Source organism: Macaca mulatta, chromosome 8 (genome assembly GCF_049350105.2).
Source record: "Macaca mulatta isolate MMU2019108-1 chromosome 8, T2T-MMU8v2.0, whole genome shotgun sequence".
Classification (NCBI taxonomy): domain Eukaryota; kingdom Metazoa; phylum Chordata; class Mammalia; order Primates; family Cercopithecidae; genus Macaca; species Macaca mulatta.
This window is the reverse complement of record NC_133413.1, coordinates 111,289,622-111,312,172: the sequence shown is the minus strand read 5'-3', so window position 1 is coordinate 111,312,172 and position 22,551 is coordinate 111,289,622. Positions and strand designations below refer to the sequence as shown.

Genomic DNA, 22,551 nt, shown 5'->3' with positions numbered 1-22,551 from the left:
GATACGTTGGAAGAATCAATGAGGAGTTTACACAAGCGTAAAATAAAGAGTTCCAAGCGCTCTCATTGCTAACCGTACAGTCTCTATGACTGTTGCAAGTGGTTTTGCAGGTCATCCAGGCACTAACCTTTTCTTAGCCCGAACACATTTAAAGAGTGAAGGGGCAGCGCACTGTGAATGTTTCTCTCTGAACTTCCTTAAGTCAACTGGGCGGAGGCCCTACCCGTTCAGGCACCTGCAATTTCCGCCCTTCTCCTTCCCCTTCTTCCGGGCTACTGTCCTCGCTCATCACCCGGCCCGTGGTCCACTCCCACCGCCAGCTGGAACCCTGGGGACTACGACGTCCCTCAAACCTTGCTTCTAGGAGACAAAAAGGTAATGATCGTCATGTGTTAAGTCACTGCAGTATGAGGTCTTCACGTGAAAGCTTTATTTGGGTAGGAAAACCTAGCCTACGAGAAACGGGTCCGTGCGGTCACGCCTGACTGCCTGTCTCCGGGTCAAGGCTGCCAGGACCAGCTCCAGCCCTCCGCCAGAGAAGGTTGTCCTTTCCCCTCGGAACTCTGGCTTCCCTAAAGCGGACGCGCCTCCTTCCAGGCCTCACCTCCCGCCGGCTCCGCCCGGCCCGGCCCGGCCCATCTCGTCCCCACCTCGGCGCCCACCCATTGTCCCCTCGGGCAGTCACCGAGCGCAGATCCCGAGCTCTCGATTGGAACGCCTCCCCATCACTCAGCCACACTCGGGCTGGACGCCTCACTCCCGTTTCCGAGCCATAAAAGGTCTAGGGCCGCTTCCCCCAAGCCAGCAGGTAAAGCCGCGGCGGCGGGAGGGAGGCCGGGAGGGGCCGCGCGCCCCTCCGGGCAAGGGGAGCGGCGGGGGGGGGCGGGGGGAGCGCACCACACACAACCCTCCCTTGCCGTGCGACCGCGCCCGGCCCCCGCCCCGCAAGTCCTGATCACAATGCCGGAGCCGCCGAGCCACCCTCGTCATCCTGCCCGGGGACGGCCCTGGGGCAGTTACTACCGCGAAGCACGGAGGGCGGGGCGGGGCGGGCCGGGCCTCGGGGAGAGGTGGGGGGATGTGAAAGGTCCCGGATGTTGCTGAACGGGAGCCCCTTCCAGAGGGAGTGACTGGGGCAAGCGCAGACGGCCTGAGCGAAAGCTAAGGTGGGGGTAGGGAGAGAGCGCCTTCCCACAGGCTGAGAGGAAGAGTGGACCCGCGGAGGCCACAGGGGAGAGGGAGAGAGAGGGCGTCGGGGACCCAAGGGGAAGGCGAGGAGTGGGGGGGTTTGCGGGAAAAGAAAAAAAAAGCTTCCTGCCTAGGTGCACTCGGGACAAGAGTAGAGGAGCTGGGAGCCGAGCGGGGTGGGAGAAGTGGCGGCTGCGGGCGAGGACGCACGCGCCTCCGCTCGCTCTCCAGCGCGGGCGGGCAAGACGCGCGCCGGGGAGCGGCGGTTGCGCGGGGCCCAGATCGCTGTGGGCACCAATCAACGGTTGCCATAGCAGCGTTTGACGTCATCGTGCGTGTGGTGCCCCTGCTGCCGGGGCTGGTGATTGGAGGAAACCCCGTGTCTGCGGAGCGGCTGTAGCCTGTGAGCAGCGAGATCCAGGGACAGAGTCTCAGCCTCGCCGCTGCTGCTGCCGCCGCCGCCCAGAGACTGCTGAGCCCCTGTCCGTCCGCCGCCACCACCCACTCCGGACACAGGTGAGGAACCTGGCAGCCGCCGCGCCCCGCTCCTTCCTGTCCCAGGCCAGCCTTCCGAACGCGTGGGAGCCGTCCTCGCTCCGTCCTCTCATCCCCACTAGCCCCGCGGTGGCGGCGCCGGGCTGAGGCGGAGTCTCCTCAGCGGACACGGGCGGCGGCTCCTCTTCCGCTGAGTTCGGGCGGGCGGCTAGCGGCCGCCTCCGACTCCTTGCTTCCGCATCGACGCCCCGGCGCCGATCGGTGCTCGCTCCCCCGTCCTGCTCCCGGGGGTGGGGAGGGCGCCCACACGCGAGATCCCCGGGGATCCCCCTGTCGCCGGCTCCCAAAGGTGGACGAGGCATGGCCGGGGCGCCGCCGGCCGCGATCCGTCCCCACCCTTGTCTCTGCGGGCTCCCACCCCCTCCCTCGTCGCCCTTCTCGCTTCCGCCCGAGATAATGACTCGGCGGCGGCGGCGGGCATCGCAGTGGCGCAGGTGAGGCCGCCCCCTCTTCTCTCCCTCGGCCGCCCCCTCCTTCCCCTCCCCCGCCCCCCTCCCCCTCGCGCAGCCTCTGCGCTGGGCGCTGCGGCGGCGGGACCCGGCCCTCCCCCACCCCGGGAGGCGGCGGCGCGGCGGGGAGGGGCCGGGGGCCTCGGGGATCCAGGAGCGAGGGAAAGGCCTGGCCGAGAGCGGGCCGGAGCCCAGGCCTGGCACGGCGGCGCCCGCCAGGTAGACCGGGGCGAGGCCGCGCGCCGGCGCGAGGGGGAGCACACTGCGGGGTGAGGTTTTGGGGTGGGGCTCTCCTGGGACCTAGAGCTGAATTTCGTGGGCTCCGCGGTGGGAGGAAGGACTTGAAATTTCCTGGTGGGGGTGGGGGATGGGTCTGACTTTTTTTGCTCCTTTCGAACGGGCGGAGGAGGTGCGGACGGGGGCTGCGAGTCCAGGTGGGGGTAGAGAGCGGGGTGGGGAGCCCGCGTCGGCTTCCGTGCGTGATGGACTAGAACTGGAGGTTCCCTGCGCTCGGTTTGGGGACGCATATCCTGCTTTGGGGGCGGGTGACCCTGAGCATAGCCGCTGGTGGCCCGCTCTGCTGGGTGTGGCTCTCGTCCCCTCCCCCACCTGCAGCTGTCGGTCCCTTAGAGACGCTGTACACGGGCATCGGCGCTGATCGGTGGCGGGGAAGGCGCTGGGTGGGAGAGCGGGGTGTGTCCGTGGCGGGGCTGGTAGTGGTTCCGCTTCTGCGGGCGGCTGTGGCGTCTCTGCCCCGGGGTCGGGCGGCTTCGCTCCCCCCCACCCGCCGCGCCACGGCTTGGGCGGGGGCGCGGGCTGCTCCTCCCTCTGGCTTCGGTCGGAGGAGGGGGGAATTAACACTCTGCAGTAGGTTGGGCTCCCTGACACAGATCCGCCATGACAAAGGAGAGTCGGGGACTTGAGCGGAGGCTCCGACTTGGGCGGAGCCTGGAGGGGGGTGGTTGCGGATAAGTGGACCGGAGGATTTTCACTTTAAAGTCCGGGTCTGCCGGTTTTCGTTTCGCCGTAGTCGACGTCTCAAGTCAGGTAAGGGTTAAATGGGTGCGGTGAGTCCTGCCCGCAGTGTAGAGGCGAGGCCTTGGAGCACTCATTACTGTGTGAGAAACCTTATCCACTTCCTCTTGTACCGAAGTGATTGGGTAGAGAATCCTTTGTACTGGTTTAAATCATTTTTCATTAGAAGCAGAATTAACCAGAGACTGTTTCTGAGATCCTAAGGGAAAAATTAGTAATTTAGACACCTGAGGAAAATAATGCCGACATAAAGGTTAAATAGTTTACGTATTGAGCCAGTACCTTGTATCCAAAGTGGCTAAGTAATTTGTTTAAAATGTGGGGACCTGTTCTCATTTAGTTAAAAAAATACTGTGAGATTTCCCTGGGAAGGCAAAAGATGATTAATATTCGAGAGTCAGCTTCCAAGGTGAACTCTTCCGTTCACATAATTTAAAAGTGCACTTCATTCAGGGTGTGTATTTTTCTCTCAAGTCGTTTTTTTTTTGGTGTGGTATCGCTGTGTGGATTAGTATCTTTGTGCTGTTTGCCAACTTGCCAAAGGATATCTTTCCAGAAAAATGTAGCTGAGGTAAATAGAAAAGGTCTAGGAAACTAAAACGCGAGGGAAAGAGAATTAGGTGGATAGTCATGGTGAAGAACAGCTTGAGTGATAACATCCAATTACAGTATGACAGCTAGACGCAAAATGCAGCACTTCTGCATTTCAACTGGAGCAATGACATTGGAAACACTTGTAAATCAAGTACTTCCAACGTGATATATTCTAGTACTCACAGTAAGAGTTGAAGTGCCATGACTTGTGGATATTTTTAAAGCATGTGGACATATAACAAGATAAGGAGTTGAGGCATTAGGGTCAGATATTGATCCTTTGTGGTGGATTTATACTCAAAATATCTGAAAACAAACAGTTTGGTCATTCCTCCCCCCAAATTGTTATGCTATTATTGGCTGGCAAATGTTGCAGAGATCTAGTAGGTTTGGGGTGGGGGTAACACTAAAACTAAAATTTAATCACTCCTGACGAAAGTATTATGAAAGTAAAAAGACATGAGTTAAACTGACAAGAATTATGATTCTGGAAATATGATAGAAATCCAGATGTTCTCTGTAAACAATGCTTTTACTATGGAAGAAAAGCTGCTTAATTTCAGATCACTTAGTGGTATTGGAAATGAGTTGAGATTTTGGTCAAGTAAGATTAGGGGTAAGTTTTTGAGGCAGCTTTTGAAAGTAATTTTGACCTTATGTGAAATCTGTATCTTCTGAACAAATTTTAGTTTTGCTACACTGATGTGTTAATGGCTGAAAGTTTACCTCTGATGCTGAGTATGCTGAATTTTTTTTCCTTTTCTGACTATCCTTTTGTGAAGCTGCATTTTAATTCTTCATGTGAACAGTCTTCCACAGGCAGTTAGATTTCAGGTTTAAAAAACTCATTTACCACAGGTATAATTTTGAGTCTGTTTATTTTGATGGGAAAAATTTTAAATACTCCTTTTTTTCCCCCCTGCAGAACATCCAGTCATGGATAAAAATGAGCTGGTTCAGAAGGCCAAACTGGCCGAGCAGGCTGAGCGATATGATGACATGGCAGCCTGCATGAAGTCTGTAACTGAGCAAGGAGCTGAATTATCCAATGAGGAGAGGAATCTTCTCTCAGTTGCTTATAAAAATGTTGTAGGAGCCCGTAGGTCATCTTGGAGGGTCGTCTCAAGTATTGAACAAAAGACGGAAGGTGCTGAGAAAAAACAGCAGATGGCTCGAGAATACAGAGAGAAAATTGAGACGGAGCTAAGAGATATCTGCAATGATGTACTGGTGAGAATCAATTGAATCTGGCTTCATTATACTGTAAGGTTCCTATGAGTATCAGTTACATTACTCTCAACGTTTTCTTCGGTTTATCTTTTCCTTCTAAACATTGTGTGTTCAGATTTAAAAGTCTTCATGGTGTCATAACTAAAAAGATGTTAAGACAATTATAGATATGTGTATGTAAAGTAATTGTAATAATGATGATGAAACAGTTCAGTTTTAAAAATAACAGACTTTAGTATTATTGAAAAGATAAACTAATAGTATTACTGCTTTACTTATGGTTAGAACATTTGTGGTAGCTCTATAGCTGGTTATCTTAAATGTACATCTATGGATAAAGGAATTTTACATATTTTATGTAAGAGAGATGTAATAGGATACTGATTGTAGAAATAGTACTCTTCTCAGGATTAGCCGCTATAATGTTAATGTAATGAGTCAGCCATGCAGAAAACTCTGGCGTCACGACTATGAAACCTCTTTCCTGCATTGAATTCTTGAAAATAAATTTTGAACACTCGCAACCATGATGAAAGGTTATGAATAACTCAAGCTTGATTTTTCCAGTTTGAATCGAGTATTTTAAGTATTCAGTACCTACTGTGTTGAAGCACTACGCTTAAAATGATTAAACTACATTTTGGTTAATTTTAATCTGTCATACAAAGTAGGGCTTTTTGATCAAGAATAGTTTAAATTTGAGGATAAACTAGTAGAAAATCCAAGCTGGCAGTTTTTGGAATAATATTTAAAGTGATTTTGCTAAATGGTTACACTTAACCAGTATGGCAGGACTCTGATATACAAAGAGGGGCAGCAGCATCGCGATTTTTCTGGACAGGTTACTGAATGTGGGACTCAGTATGGAAATCCAGGTGTGTTACTTACTATATGAACCTTATTTATATGGAAGAAGTACTGTAATGAGCAATAGGATAATGTCTGATGTGGTTGTGGGTTTGGGGTTTTTGTTACAGTTGTGATGATGCTATCATTTCTTTACACTTGTATTTACTAATGGAATAGCATCAATTCCTAAACTGTATTTTTCTCAAATGATACTTGACACTGTCTTTTAAAATAATAGTGATTTTTTAAAACATGCTTATTTGGGTTCACAATCACAAACTCAATGAGACATCTGTCTTGGGGCTTTTTTTTTGTTGTTCTTATTGAAACCTTTACAATGATAGCTGTTATTTGTATCTAAGTTGAAAAAAGGAATATCTTGCTTTTATTGAGGCCAAGTGACAAATACCTATCTTGTGATTTTGCTAAGGTAGTAAGAATATTTAAATTTTGAAAATGTGATTTTTTTTCTATAATAAAAAATGTATTGGGTTTTTTTTTTTTTTTTTCCTTGCTCTCCTTACTAATATCTGTGTAAGTGTAACTCAGTTTTGTTCAGTCTGGTGTTACACTTGATCAAAAAGTTTTTATTTGGGCTTCAAAGGATATGTTACAAGTTAACATTTCCCTTAAGACAAAAGTCAATTTTAGGAATAAAAAGGAATGTGACATTTACCTTTTAATAACACGCTTATTTGCAATACCAGGTAGGTATGTGCATGTTTTCCATATACAAAGTATAAAAGTTCCTGTCATTGTGAGTCTTCTCCTGGGAAAAGACTTGTAGCAGGTTTGTTTTTTTGTGTTTCTTTTGAGACTGAGTTTTGCTCTTGTTGCCCAGGCTTGAGTGCAATGGCATGATCTTAGCTCACTGCAACCTCAGCCTCCCGTGTTCAAGCAATTCTTCTGCCTTGACCTCCCTAGTAGTTGGAATTACAGGGCGTGCGCCACCACGCCCAGCTAATTTTTGTATTTTTAGTAGAGATAGGGTTTCACCTTGTCGGCCAGGCTGGTAACCAGGTCAGGTCTAACTCCCAACCTCAGGTGATCCACTCACCTCAGCCTCCCAAAGTGCTGGGATTACAGGGGTGAGCCACCATGTCTGGCCCAACTTGTAGCAGTTTTGACTATGCTTCCCTTTGGTTTCCTTATCAAGAAAAATTTTTTGCATAGAACCAGTAGATGAGGATGACAAGATAATCTCTTAATAGCTTCTTGTTGTTATGATTATTAAGGAGTTTGATTCTGGTCCCTACTCACATCGTTACCCTCTAGAATAGCACTGGCTTCTTAAAAAGTCTAAATGGTATTTATACTTTGAAAGTTTGGATGAATGAGAGTTTTCTTTACTATACAAGTGGGTTCGAAGAGAATTCTAAACAAGCTTTGGCTTCCAGCCTTAGTCTTTTTAAGAGTAAGACTTAGTGATCTTTGCATACTCAGAACGTGTAGTAGATGCTCAAATATTTGTTAAACAAGCAGAAAGGCTTTTTTTGAGAAAGGATAGAATTAGGTCAGCAGCACTGCAAAATTTCCCTGGCTTTTTCTTTTTCTGCTTGGGAAAATTTGATATTTACAGATAATAGGCTTCTTTTTCCTACCATCTATTTCAAATAGGTCACATCGACTCTGGAAACATTGCATAAAATTCCTTTTCCCCTTTTTAGTGAAATGGAAGAATAAAGTGTAGCAGAACTGGTATTTCTACTAGAGAAAGTTTTTGAATCATTGTTACTTAATGATTATTAAAAATATTTTAAATTATATATTTGAGATCTTACATGGTAAAAAAATCAATTATAATTTTTTATTACTCCAGCCTTTTCTGGGCTTTGAGAGATATATATGTATATACACATATACATATATATATATATACACACACACACTTTAATTTGAGAAAAATAAGCAGGTAATCCCTTTGCAGAATTAATGGTATTGGCTGGTGGCATTAGTGATAACCAGATTTTTTATATTGAGCACCTATTTTATAATAGCTATGAAAATATACTCTTCCTACAAAAAGCAGCTAATCTCCAACGTTCTGAGTTTTTCTGAAGAACTTTTTAGTAACCCATTTTGGTTACATGTATTTATCAATTGTTTAACCATTTAATAAGCAAAGAGCTTGGACCATGTTGCTTATTACAAGAGTTAATAGAGCATTACCGTGGAAAGTGGTCACTGGCATGTTCTTCACAAGGTGGACTTTTCATTATGTAAAAGAACTTCGAGTTCTTCTCTTCCATGTGTTAATTTGAAACTGCAATATGTGAACTAATGCAATCTGCCTTTCCTGCCAGATGCTTAGACAGAAACTCTCTTGGTAGTTGGGGAGGGACTCAACACTAGCACCTCTTTAAACCTGAAAGATGGCAGCCAAAAATTGGGTAGTTTTTATCTTGCACTTGATGAAATGAATACCAAGGAAACACAGTCTAGGAAGACTATTTCAAACTCAAAGAAGTATGTCGAGGTGAATAATGGAGCTCAAGATACTGAATCAAACTAGTTTTACCATTTAATAGATGCATGGCCTGAGGAAATCACTCAGTCCCTCTGAGAAAACTAAGCTCAATTAAATAGGAATAATTCTCATCCCCCAGGGTTGTGGGGAATGAGAGGTAAAGCACCTTGACTACCTTTTGTGTCCTGTTTATCTTAGCTTTTCAGTTCTATTTAAAAGTGTGAGCCTGCCTGTAATAGTGCAGGGGTCTCTTAACTTATAGTCCATGAATGGAATTTAGAAGATGGACGAAGCCTTTAAGATTGTGCATTTTTCTGGGGCAGAAGGTCCATGCCAACCATCAGATTTTCAAAGATTTCATTTTAAAATTTAAAATCCACTGCTATAGGCAAAGAATGACTTTATAGGAAGTCTACGACAGGAAGCAGTATAAAATTGTGTGTCTAACATTCATAACAGTTGGCAACTGCAGTTCAGTAATCTTAATAGTGATTCAGTTAATTCGACTGAGTTCTATTTTATTGCTGCTCTACATTTTTATTTGCTCAGAGCAATTTTAAGTTGTGGTTATGGGGCACCGATTTTTATCTCCAGCCCACAGAACTACCATTAAACAAATAAGATAAGAAAGCAAGTAGTTTTTGAGTCCCTTGTAGTCTGAATATATTATTACATGCCTTGGGCTTTAAAAACTGCTATGTAGTTTTTAAGATGCAAATCACTAGGCAGCTCATTGGAAAATAAGGCCTTCTCCAAAGAACTCTGTAGTGTTATATCTATTGTTACTATTTTATTTTATTAAGATATACTGTATATTTACATGTCTTCGTGGTTTTGGTATGTTTGGAAGTATAAAGAATTCAAGTTCTGGTCCCAGGAAGGAAGAAATAGGACGGTGTTTTTTTTTTTTTGAGACGGAGTCTCGCTTTGTCGCCCAGTCTGGAGTGTAGTGGCGTGATCTCGGCTCACGGCAAGCTCCGCCTCCTGGGCTCACACCATTCTCCTGCCTCAGCCTCCCGAGTAGCTGGGACTACAGGTGCCTGCCACCACACCTGCTAAGTGTATTGTATTTTTAGTAGAGGCGGGGTTTCACCGTGTTAGCCAGGATGGTCTCGATCTCCTGACCCTGTGATCCGCCCACCTCGGGCTCCCAAAGTGCTGGGATTACAGTTGTAGGCGACTGCACCTGGCCTGTACAGTGTCTTTGGTAATAAAGTTCATTTTTTTAAAAATGCGAAGTGCCACACCCAGTGACATATTTGTACAAATACAAAAAGTCTGAGGTATATGAAGTGGAAATGATGAAAATAAAGGGAATGGAAAGGTAGAGAGGCCTTTGTTGTTTGATGGGAAGGGAAACTAGCTCTGCCTTTATAATACTGAATTAAATGTCATTGGACTTATGGATTAATTTCACAAATTTTTGATTCCAAAATAAGTTACTCTTGGCATATTTATATTGAAGTGTGTGTGAGAGAGAATTTTTAAGTCAAAATGACGGGTGTTCTGGTATCAAGTAAGTTTTAAAACTTAGCATACAGTTTATTGAAATTCTAATAAGTTTCTTAGAATTTTTTGTAGAATTCTGGTTCCCTATTGTGATTTCATCCTAGTTCCCATAGCTTTTGCTTTACTCTGACAGTTTTACACAGAGAATAAACACTGCTCAAGGTTTTAGGGGCCTTAGAACTGCTGTCAGTTTCTATATACTCAAAGCCAGTGTTCCTCTTCCTTTTGAAACTGCCTGTCCTTTATAACTACCCAATTTTAGCATGTTTTCTAGACTTAATCACATGACATGCTGGACTCAACTTTGACTTAATTTTCAGATTACAAGCTGTTGATGTTTCCCATATCATTGGTTCCCTATCTTTTACATTCATGCTGAATTGTATAGTTCCCAGGGTTATACTTGGAAAAGTGTACATTGCCAAATAGGAAAATGATACTGTAAGGATAAACTTGATGTGCTCTTAATGGACAAAAGCTAAATTATAAACAACTTTTTACTGCTGCTTGTGGTCATTCACTTGGACTTGTTACTCTTACTTTTCCTTTTCAGTTCTCTATTACATATATTTCTTATTTTCATCTTTCTGAAACGCTGATTTCATTCCATCTATTTGCTTGATCCTTGCCAGAATTCCCTGCAAGAGGCTTTTAGCTTTAGTTTGGTCTTCTCACTGTCCCTGTTACAAACCATTGCTAATTACCATCTTTATGGCCTGAGGGTTTCTGCCATAAAAGAATATCTTTCAGCATCAGAAGATTGGCTCTATTCTCCTTGAAAACATTTGTGTATTTGTAAAGTACATATCGAAGTATATATGCTTTGATATATTTAGATGGCACAAATTTAAATTTTGGTGTGGGAAGAATGGTGTGCTTGGCCACCATATTAGCAGTTCTCTCTTTTTTATTATGTGTATTTCTATGTAACCGATCATTCACTTGTTCTCTAGTCAGTAATTCACTGTAATTATGAAAAGCTTATATCTGTGAAATTTACTGTGCAATAGCAGTTGTTATTGATCTAGTTTTGTTTTCTGGTAAGGTATAATGTGATAGAAGTAGTAGTGTAGTGCAGGATAGAGTTTTACATATTGGCAGATTTCACTAGTTGTTTTTCTATTGCCAGTCTTTTCTAATAACGTGGATCTTCAGGCACCAAAGCCATGTGGATGAATATAGCTGACTTAGTATCAGTAAGATCATTTTGTGTGACACCTGCCCTTTTGTTTACATTGGATAGGTTATTAAAACGTTTCAGCATGTAAACTCTTACGGATTTCTTTTGACAGGATTTGTTGTGAAAGTTCCTTTCTTCCCCAAATAAAAATGCTTACAGTGGTAACAACAGGTAAAAGAATGTAAAGATAGTTTCAGCCAAGTATTAATCTATAAAGTTAAGCAGACCAACATAAGATTTGCTTAATGGGTTGGCCTGTATGCATGTGTTGAATTTTAAAATCTAAGAAAGATTACTGCATTAAATTTGCAGGGACTGCCCAATTTTTGTTGTATTAGTATTTTATTTGAATTGTTTAATGAGTTGGGAAGTTTTTTTTTGTTTTTTGTTTTTTGTCATTGTTGTTTTCTGAGACAAGAGTCTCACCCTGTCGCCCAGGCTGGAGTGCAGTGGCATGATCTCGCCTCACTGCAGCCTCCACCTTCCGGGTTCAAGCGATTCTCCCTCAGCCTCCCAGGTACTTGGGACTACAGGCATCCACCATGATGCCCGGCTAATTTTTGTATTTTTAGTAGAGATGGGGTTTCACCATGTTGGCCAGGCTGCTCTTGAACTCCTGACCTCAGGTGATCCACCCACCTCAACTTCCCGAAGTGCTGGGATTACAGGCGTGAGCCACCGTACCCGGCCTAGAAATGTTTTTTAGTGGCAGTTAATTTCTAACTTGCAAACAATTTTAGGGATCTAGAGTTTTTTAGAAATTAGCGTTATATCAAGGAACCCAGTGGTATGCAGAATGTTTCTCATCTAAGTGATTAATTACAAATGCTTTTCTGAGAAAGACCTATTTGTTGATCCAAGGCTTAACGAACACTCAGCTTATAATTTTTTTGCTCCTTAAAACGTAATAAACATTGTCCAGAGTTTAGAATGACATATTTGGACCACATTCAACCAAGAGAAACTTAATGAAAATATTATGCAAAATACCTACTTAAAATGTGATTCTGTGGAATTGGCAGTTGAGGGTAGTGTTACATAGGCAAGCTGTAGTTCTTGCCTAGAACAGGCAAGTTCTCAATTCATCAATTTGATGAGTCCTTTAGCATTGTGTTTGGAAGATGTTTGGAAATAAGACAACTCAAGCAGCCCGCTTTTTGTAAGAGTAACGACTTTTCCTTCACAGTTGCCCTTTGATTGTTGCTATCTAATGGAGGACTATCATCAGGCTCTTTTTTTTTAATTGGAGCAGAGATAAAACTTTAAACATATCTCTGTGTAACATTTCGAAAAATAAAGGATACTAAAGCGTATACTGCCTTACTTAAAGAGAGGTGATAAAAGTTAGCATGGGCCATGCAGACTTTTGAATTTTTGATTCGTATGATTTGGGGTAAGTTTTACTGCATTTCTCTTACTGTTTCTACGTCTTCAAAATGGGAATAATACTATCTATCTCTAGGATGTTTTGGGGAAATTGTTGAATTAACACACCCCTGTGGTGGTGTTAAATAGCAAATACACTGCTTTACCTTTTGTACCTCTGATATCACTTTATTGTGGTTTGATTTATAAATTTTGGATTAAATTTAAGAGAACTTTAGAAAGCTGAAATTTTTTATTTAGGGATGACAACTTGCTATTTTATAAGCGCTGTGCTATTACAAAAATCAATGTAAAAGCCCTGCTATTCAGTCTGGAGAGGGAAATAGACGTGCACAAATAATACAAGTCAAAGAGGGAAAAGTACTGCAAATTCATTGAACATGGAAAAGCTGGTCTTTAGCCGTTTTTAAAAAGGGGCTGATAAAATATAGTCCCCCTATGTAGTTTATCCATAATACATAGTGTGCACATACAAGCTAAAAAGCCCGATGAAAAATGAGGCGTTTTAACTACCACAACCACCACCAACAAAAAGCATTGTGAGGGAAATAATGGTAAATTGGGCCTTGGTTTGTGAGAAACTTCAGCCCAGGCCTAGATCCTGGGGGAGGGGAGAAGAGGAAAGCCTTCAGTGAGAGTGTCAATAATTTTTAAGTTTATACCTAAGTTCTTTTTGATACTTGTTAGTGTTTCACTTTTTTTTTTTTTTTTGAGACGGAGTCTCACTCTGTTGCTGAGGCTGGAGTGCAGTGGCGTGATCTTGGCTCACTGCAAGCTCCACCTCATCTTGGCTCACTGCAAGCTCCGCCTCCCAGGTTCATGCCATTCTCCTGCCTCAGCTTCCCAAGTAGCTGGAACTACAGGCGCCACCACACCTGGCTGATTTTTTTGTATTTTTACTAGAGACAGGATTTCACTGTGTTAGCCAGGATGATCTTGATCTCCTCACCTCGTGATGCGCCTACCTTGGCCTCCCAAAGTGCTGGGATTGCAGTCATGAGCCACTGCACCCAGCCTAGTATTTCACTTTGAATCTTTAGGAGCAACATTTCAAAATTTGTTTTCAGATGTTCAGATGTTCTTTTTTTTTTTCTTTTTGAGATGGAGTTTTCACTCTTGTTGCCCAGGCTAGAGTACAATGGCGTGATCTTGGCTCACCACAGCCTCCGCCTCCTGGGTCAAGCGATTCTCCTGCCTCAGCCTCCCAAGTAGCTGGGATTATAGGCATGCACCACCACACCCAGCTAATTTTTGCATTTTTAGTAGAGACAGGGTTTCTGCATGTTGGTAAGGCAGGTCTTGAACTCCTGACCTCAGATGATCCACCCACCTCAGCCTTCCAAAGCGGGATTACAGGTGTGAGCCACCACACCCAACCTCAGATGTTCTTAAAACGCTGATTCCTTCTAGGATTATTTTGCTAGCATTCATGATTTGGAGGGAGACCGTTCTCTGAACCTGATTTAATTTAGCAGGGTTTTTTTGTTTGTTTGTTTTTTTGAGACGGAGTCTCGCTCAGTCGCCCAGACTGGAGTGCAGTGGCGCAATCTCGGCTCACTGCAAGCTCCACCTCCCGGGTTCATGCTATTCTCCTGCCTCAGCCTCCCAAGAAGCTGGGACTACAGGTGCCCACCACCATGCCCGGCTAATTTTTTGTATTTTTAGTAGAGACGGGGTTTCACCGTGTTAGCCAGGATGGTCTCGATCTCCTGACCTCGTGATCCGCCCGCCTCGGCCTCCCAAAGTGCTGGGATTACAGGCGTGAGCCACCGCGCCTGGCTAGTTAAGCAGTTTTTATTCCTGCTTCTTGCTAGCCCTTTCACCCAGTTGATTAAAAAAAAAAAAAAAAAAGTTTTAGAACAGTCCGGGCTTTCTATCAGCATTGTTTAGTGCAGGTATCTTTTGTTTTGGGGTAAATATCAGGGAGCAGCTACTCTCTTACAGGAATTACATTGAATAATGAAGTTTTAGGCTGGCTTTAACAGTTCTTAAACATCAGGGATAATATACTTTTGGTTTGCCAGATTTCTTGTTGATTAAAAATGCAGATTTGCCATCTATTAATGGAAAATGCGTTAAGTGCTTGGGCACAAGCCTGCTTATAAATGACCTTATTCATAGAACATAAGTTCACAGTCTAAAATCTTACTCTGTTAGGCCACATTGCATAGAAAGGTAAGAATTTCAAGTCAAAATGTCTACAAAGACTTATTTTATTAACATCTCCTAATCATTAGCATTTTTGGTGGAGCACTTTTCTAATTGGTTGGTTGAAAGCAAGTGAGGAAATTGCAAATCAAAGAATGGAAGCCACTCCAGCCACAAGGGGGAGTAAGAGATTAATTTCCAAATCTCTGGGCCTGTAATGTGTGACAGATTACTGGCTTCTTGCATGATTTCTTTTCAAAATTTTAAGAGATCTAGCAATTATACAAGGCCCAGTGGCTCTACAGAATAAAAATTATAGGAAAATTATCTCTGCACAAGAGAATTGTACAAGATTAGAAATTTGAACTACACTATGCTGAAGAGTTGGAATTAAATTTCCTATTAATGAGGATGTTATTAAAATGACATTTGTGGGGTATTTTTGTGAGTTTTTAAATTGAGTAATACAAACTGGGAGTTTTATATTTATAGATTTGTAGAATGTGTTTAAATATGCAAAAAATTCATAGACTTATTGAATTTAGGGTTTGAAGGGACATCTGATCTAGCCTTTTCATTTTAACAGATCAAGACACTGCAGCTCAGGGGTTCATGAGGTCATACAGTAAGCATTAATATTTGTAGTCCCTTAATATAGTATCACCTTATTGTAGATTGAAACATAACATTTAATCTGCCATCAAGATACTTGGTTTGTAGGGGAGGATGAGGAGTTGTCAGAATAACAAAATTAATGACTTTAATTTCATTGAAAACAGTGGAGTGTTCTTGTTGTTTGAGATGGAGTTTGACTCTTGTTGCGCAGGCTGGAGTGCAATGGCACAATCTTGGCTCACTGCAACCTCTGCCTCCCGGGTTTAAACGATTCTCCTGCCTCAGCTTCCTGGGATTATAGGCATGCGCCACCACACCCAGCTAATTTTGTATTTTTAGTAGAGATGGGGTTTCTCCATGTTGGTCGGGCTGGTCTCGAACTCTGGACATCAGATCATCTGCCCTCAGATCATCCGCCCGCCTTGGCCTCCCAAAGTGCTGGAATTACCGGTGTGAGTCACTGCACCCGGCCGATTTTTGTTTTAGACTATATTTAGGGTGCTGTACTTACTGAGAATCACTTTTGAGGGCTCTTGTGCCTCAGTTACTTGCTACCTCAACCTTTTAACTTTTGATGTGTGTATGCTTTGTATGAAAGCAGGCATGTCTATGTCCTAATGTTTCTCTCTTCGTTTGTTGTTTTGGAAGACAGCCATGACAGTACAATCTGAAACAGAGGAATGGGTTATGGAGGCTTGATGGATCTTTCTCCCACTCACATATTTGGTGAGATCATGTCAAAGTTAGCCCAGCTGTGTTCGCAAATTTCAGTTCATAAATGTCTCATTAGAGGTTGATTGTTTTGCTTTGATATTCTGGGGGTATTTGCTATTTGCTAATGACACTTAATGTCTAATTACCTTTGTGCAAATTAAATTTAATATTAGGACCAGTAGGTCAAATACTCTTGTAAGACTAGATGAGAACTTTCTCCTCCACCCCACATATTTTTCTTTACAAATGTATCATTGTTTTTGTACTACTACTCTCCTAAATACAAAAGTAGTATCAGCCACATAAGGAAATTTGAAAAAAAAACGAGCGTAAAAAGGGTATGAAAAAGGGTATCTTTCAGAAATAAAGACAATTAAAAGGGACTTCTTTAAAATGTATTAACTTTTCATTTTGAAATAATTTCAGATTTAGAAAGAGGTTGGAAAAATATGAAGAGTTTTTCATATATTTTTCCAGATTGTCCAGATGTTATTAATTACACTATAATTATTAAAATCAGGAAATTGATAAAAATAAATGATAAACTATTATGTAACCTGTAGATTTTAATTAAATTTAGCAAATTGTTTTATTGTAATTTGCTATTTTTGCTCCAGAATTCCATCCAGAATCACACTTTGCATTTTGATTACATGTCTCCTTACTCTCCTTTAATGTGGATCAGTCTTTTTTTAGTCTTTGCCGCTAATGATTTTGGCACTTGATTTTCAAGAGTACTGACTGGTTATTTTGTAGAATGTCTCTCAGTTTCAGTTTGGTGATTCTTTTTTTTGTTTTTTTTTTGTTTGTTTGTTTGTTTGAGATGGAGTCTCACTCTGTCCCCCAGGCTGGACTGTAGTGGCGCGCTATCCCAGCTCACTTTGCAACCTCTGCCTCCCAGATTCAAGCGATTCACCTGCCTCAGCCTCCCCAGTAGGTGGAATTACAGGCACCCGCCACCATGCCCAGCTAATTTTTGTATTTTTAGTAGAGACAGGGTTTCACCATGTTGGCCAGGCCAGACTGATCTCAAACTCCTGACCTCAAGTGATCTGGCCGCCTTAACCTCCCAAGGAGTGAGCCACTGTGCCCAGTCTGTCTTGTGATTTTTCATGATTAAATTTAGGTTGCGAGTTTTTGGTGAGAATCCCTTGAAGTGATAGGGTGTCCTCCTCAGTGCATTATATTAGGAGGCGCATGGTGGTGTCCTATTAATTAACCAATTGTATTTAGATAGTGCATTATGCTGTTAGGACTTCTGAAAACACACCCCATGGTGCAAAATACCCATTGAATTTTTTTTAAAGATATATGCCTTACGATTATTATTACTTTGATTATTATTACTTTGTCAAAGGTTACAAACTATTTTGCCCAAGTACTTTTTAAATAAGCTGTGTCTATTTATACTGAATAGGTTGCTTCTTCAAAGGGGAAAATATGATCCCAGCTCCATAACTTGTAATTTTCTTTGGAATTTATTTTCATTAGTTGGCTTCTTGTGTTCTAGTTGGCAAGCCCAAATCACAGCACATAGCACTGTGGTTTGAGTGTATAGTGGCAGGGTGGCTATTCTTCAGGGCTGAGGTAAATGTACAAATACTTCATGATTGAGTTCTTGTTCATAATTTTGGTGGTTGGTCTAAGGACCCTTAGTGTATAAATTCTCTGATTCTCTTTTAAGAAAAAAAAGTGATCTTGAATTTAAAGAAATGTAAGGGATAGTGGTGGGGTGGGAAATTCATTATATTAGAGGAGATTTCCTGGCTTTGGAGGGGAGATTTTGAGATTAATGCTGTAGTGAAATAAGAAGATTAAGGTGAGGAGGAGGCTGGTCACAGTTTTGTATTTGAAATGCCTGTCATGCCTTTTAGTTAGCAGAATTAGTACCATAATCTAGGACCCTTGACCTTTTAACAAGTTTACTCTGCCTTGCAGCCTCACACTCTCTTCCAGCTCTCTCTGCAGGATTTTTCTTAGGTTTTTCTTTGTTCATTACATAGACACCTGGAGCTTATCCATTAGGAGGTGCTTAGCCTGACCCTATGCTGCTGTTTCTGAAAATATGTGTATAGTTCAGCACTCACTTGTTATTTTTAAATGAGCCATTTCTTAGGTTTTCAGAAAAGTAGAACATTATTTTATGTCTTACAGCAGAATATTCATTATCGAATGTAGTGTCAACCTCAATAATTTCTATCAGGTTTCGTCTTAACTGTTTAGGAATTTGGTAAGGTAATACACTCTTGATGATGATGAAGACTTTCTGAAAAATAGTTTTTAGGATGCTCCAAGATAGTTTTTAAAATTTGTTTTATTTAAATGATGAAGCTATTAAAGTTATGCATATATTATTCAGTCAAGGAATTTAATATTTTTGAGTGCTTAAAATGTGTAGAACATGCCTTTAATAGAGCCTCTAAGTAGGTTAAGAGTATGTGTGTGTGTGAAAAGTTAAAGGTGCAAAACCATAATTGTTTGTTTTATTTGAGATGGAGTCTCACTCATTGGAGTGCAGTGGTGTGATCTCGGCTCACTGCAGCCTCCACCTCCTCGGTTTGTTCAAGCAATTCTCTTGCCTCAGTCTCTGGAGTAGCTGGGATTACAGTCGTGTGCCACTACACCCAACTTACTTTTGTATGTTTTTTTTTTTTTTCAGTAGAGACGGGGTGTCACCCAGGCTGGTAATCTTTATTTTAAATTGTACTTGCTCCACATAAGAATTTAGGTGTTAAGAGCATAGCATGTAGAGGGAAAAAATAAAACTGCTGTAATCATCCTGCCTTCTTGGAGTTAATCTCTGTTAGTCCTTTGTGTATCCTGGGAATTTATGCACAAAGCAAACAATTCTGTCCTTGAAGAATAAGGATCATAGATCATATACTTAGTTTTGTAAATTGTACCCCCTACACACTTTGATGTATATCTTATGATTCATATTGACAGGTACCTCCTTACTCTTTATTTATTTATTTTTTTGGAGACAGAGTCTTGCCCTATTGCCCATGCTGGAGTGCAAATGGCACAACCTCCTCCTCCTGGGTTCAAGAGATTCTCCTATCTCAGCCTCCCGAGTAGCTGGGATTACAGGTGCCTGCCACCACACCCAGCTTAATTTTTTGTATTTTTAGTAGAGATGGGGTTTCGCCATGTTAGACAGGCTGGTCTCAAACTCCTGACCTCAGGTGATCCACCCACCTCGGCCTCCCAAAGTATTGGGATTACAGGCGTGAGCCACCGTAGCCAGCCCGTACCTCCTCACTCTTAATGTCTGTGTAGTATTCTGTTATTTGGGTATGTAGCAACTTACTTAGCCAGACCCCCTTTTTTTTTAAAGGAAAAAAAAAAAAAGAGTCTCCCTCTGTCACTCAGGCTGGAGTACAGTGGTTCACTCACTGCAGTCGTGACATCCTGTGCTCAAGTGATCCTCCCACCTCAGCCTTTGGAGTAGCTGGGAGTGCAAGTGCACACTACACTAGGCTAAGTTTTTTTTTTTTGAGACAGAGTCTTGCTTTGTTGGCCAGACTGGAGTGCTTTGGCATAATCTCGGCTCATTGCAACCTCCGCCTCCCGGGTTCAAGTAATTCTCCTGCCTCAAGCCTCCCAAGTAAGTAGCTGGGATTACAGGCATGCACCACCATGCCCAGCTAACTTTTTGTGATTTTAGTAGAGACGGTGTTTCACCATGATGGCCAAGCTGGTTTTGAACTCCTGACCTGAAGTGCTCATCCACCTCGGCCTCTCAAAGTGCTGGGATTACAGGCGTTACCTGTAGGCGTCTGGCCACACTAGGCTAAGTTTTAAAATTACTTTTAGTAGAGACGGGGTCTTGCTATATTGCTAGGCTGGTCACTAACTCCTGGCCTCCAGCAATCCTCCCAGCTCAGCCTTCCAAAGTGATTGTGGTTAAAGATACAAGCCACCACACCTGGCCGTTAGTCCTTTCTTGACAGAAATTAGGATATTTCCCTTTTTGCTCTTCAGTTAAAAAGCTCTACACTACACACTATCTGTATAGACAACGTAGATGAAGCTGAATAGCTTTGAAGAATCAGCTTTAGGGAGAACATAGCATTAGAGCTAGGTATGGAATGGTATTTAGCACAGATTCTTCTCTTTATTTTTCCAGCTTTATTGAGGTACGATTGGCAAAAAACAAATGTTTCAGTAAAGTGTACCAACATAGCAGAGTTTACTTTAAGTCAACAGTTGTTAAAGTGATATGCCAACCACTGCGAGTCCTCTGGGGAGGTGTCAAGTCACAACTATTTTCTTCTTTTTTTTTTTTTTTGAGACAGAGTCTCGCTCTGTTACCCAGGCTGGAGTGCAGTGGCACAGTCTCGGCTCACTGCAACATCCGCCTCCCAGGTTCAAGCGATTCTTCTGCCTCAGCCTCCTGAGTACCTGGGATTATAGGCGCACACCACTATGCCCAGCTAATTTTTGTGTTTTTAGTAGAGACGGGCTTTCACCATCTTGGCCAGGCTGGTCTTGAGCTCCTGACCTCGTGATCCACCCTCCTTGGCCTCCCAAAGTGCTGGGGTTACAGGCGTGAGCCACCGCGCCCAGCTAGGTCACAACTATTTTCATAGCAAGTACTGTTATTACTGATTCTTATCACTTTGTTTGTACCATTTAGCACTGGTGCAAACACAAGGGTAGCTCAAACTTACTGGTTCCTTATCACTAATCAAGGCAGTGGTACTATACTGTACTAGTGATTATTGTATTTCTTTACCATTATGCACTCACTGTTTCTTTTAAAAACAAAAAGAACTGGTTTTTCTTAATGTCCTTGAATCTGAAACATTATTTTATTAATAGCTCTTAAATAGACATCTTTCAGTGAGGCAGAATGGGAAGTCCAATGGTTGTCTCTAAGAAAAACACTTATAGTTATTTGAATTGTGAGATAAACTAGCTGCTTTTCTTTTTTTTTCATGGAACACTTTTTTCTTGAAAGAACTGCAGGCAGATAAGCTGTGGGTATTCAGACTTAGGTATTCGACAAACAAATGAATTGAGCCTCTCACTTTAAGGGAAAATGATATTTTTGACAAAGATAAAATTGAAGCTTTGGAGCAAAAACGAAAACTTTGGAAAATAATTACCACCACCATGATCTTAGTTTTCTACTTTCCTATGACTATAAAGGGGTCTTGAGACAAACTTTTAAGCCATAAATTTGAAGTATTGTTACTGTTTAGGGTTTTTTCCTAGAAAATGTACCTATTTATAGAGATTTGTACCATATATATACCATGGTTGGGAGAAATAAGTTAATTTTAAATATTAGGAAATTATTTCACATAAGAGGGAGTCCCAGCTAAGGTGGCTTCTGGGTGGGTGAGTGGGTAGGTTAAGATGAGTTACTGCAGTATAAACAGTACTTGAAGTCTAATTTGGTTCATACTAGACTCTTAACTTCCAAAAAGATGGCAGCATTTCTTTGTTGCTTACTATTTGCCAGACTCTGCTAAATGCTTATTACATGCTAATTCATTTAATCCTTACAACAACCTTGTGCATTATGTCTACTACTAATATTCACCTTTACAAATGAGAGTCTGAGACCCAGGAAGATTTCAGAGTTTTGTCAAGGTGATGAAGTTTGAATTTAGGCATTAAGCAGACTGTCTCCATAGGTTGTGTTCCTAACAAGTCTGTTGTTTAAAAGGAGAAACCAAGTACTAAAGGAAATGTTTTCTTTTTCTCTTTTGTTCTTTGATATGTCTTAATCCTGTGTTTTTAAATGAAAACTTTTTGCATCTTCACCATTTTTCCTAGTTATACAAATTTTAGATTACCAAAGCTAAAATGATGTACTTAAGAGTACAAGAGCACTAAAGCAGATTTTTGAATGTCAGAATCTCCATACTTTATTTTCACGTAACTGAGCAACCAGTGAGTAGAGTGCCTACTCTTGGTTGGGAGGTGTGAATGGTGCCTTCCTGTCTGTACGTTCATTTAGACCACATAATAGCCTTCTGATGTGGATTTTCATATCGGTGAGAAAATAAAGATTAGCTGTTGTGTAAATTCTCAAAATTAATGGGTTAGGGTGGAATTTCAAGTCTGCCTGGTTTTAGAGTTTATACGATTTGCATTACATCAAGCTGTTCTTCTAACAATTGTTGAATGCCAAAAAGGTTAAAGTCTTGCCACCAGCTCAGGCAGCAGTTTTGGTGGTTTAGGGGTAATCATACTGAAAGACCAGTGAGAAAGGCATATCACTAGAGATGGATTCTCAGTTCATTAACTTTTCACTAGGAATATTTGACCACAGGCAGGAGTGAGTGTTTTTAAAATTCGTATTAGTAGGGGCAGGTTGAGTCTATCCTAAGAAGGGATCAGAACTAGACCACCTGTCAATTTATGTGGTCTAGTTCAATTTATGTGGTCAATTTATGTGGTTCCTTTATTTTAATAGACTTAAAGACAAAACATCAGTGTGAATGTAGACTTTGGTTGGATTAAGGCATCTGTTGGAAACTGGCTTGGGAGGAAAAATGTTATTTGAACCCCATTTCTTGGAAGTGTTTTCACAATCTAAGAGGTTAATTGTACTATGGTACAATAGAGAGAAAAATCTCTTTCATTTCTAAAATCTCAAATTTACCTGTTGGTTAGGT

At 42.2% G+C, this 22,551-nt stretch overlaps 1 protein-coding gene across 20 annotated transcripts in view; it reads left to right on the top strand.

Annotated features, from left to right (window-relative positions):
• Positions 1–264: 264 nt before the first annotated feature.
• YWHAZ (tyrosine 3-monooxygenase/tryptophan 5-monooxygenase activation protein zeta) overlaps positions 265–22,551 on the top strand; it is a 42,079-nt gene continuing 19,792 nt past the window's right edge. For 3 of the 20 annotated variants that reach the window (XM_077942629.1, XM_077942641.1, XM_077942636.1), the window contains exons 1-3: positions 265–375; positions 598–808; positions 4,747–5,051. In XM_077942629.1, coding sequence (XP_077798755.1) covers positions 4,758–5,051 — 294 coding nt within the window. In that variant the 5' untranslated portion in view covers positions 265–375; positions 598–808; positions 4,747–4,757. 20 annotated transcript variants of the gene reach the window in all.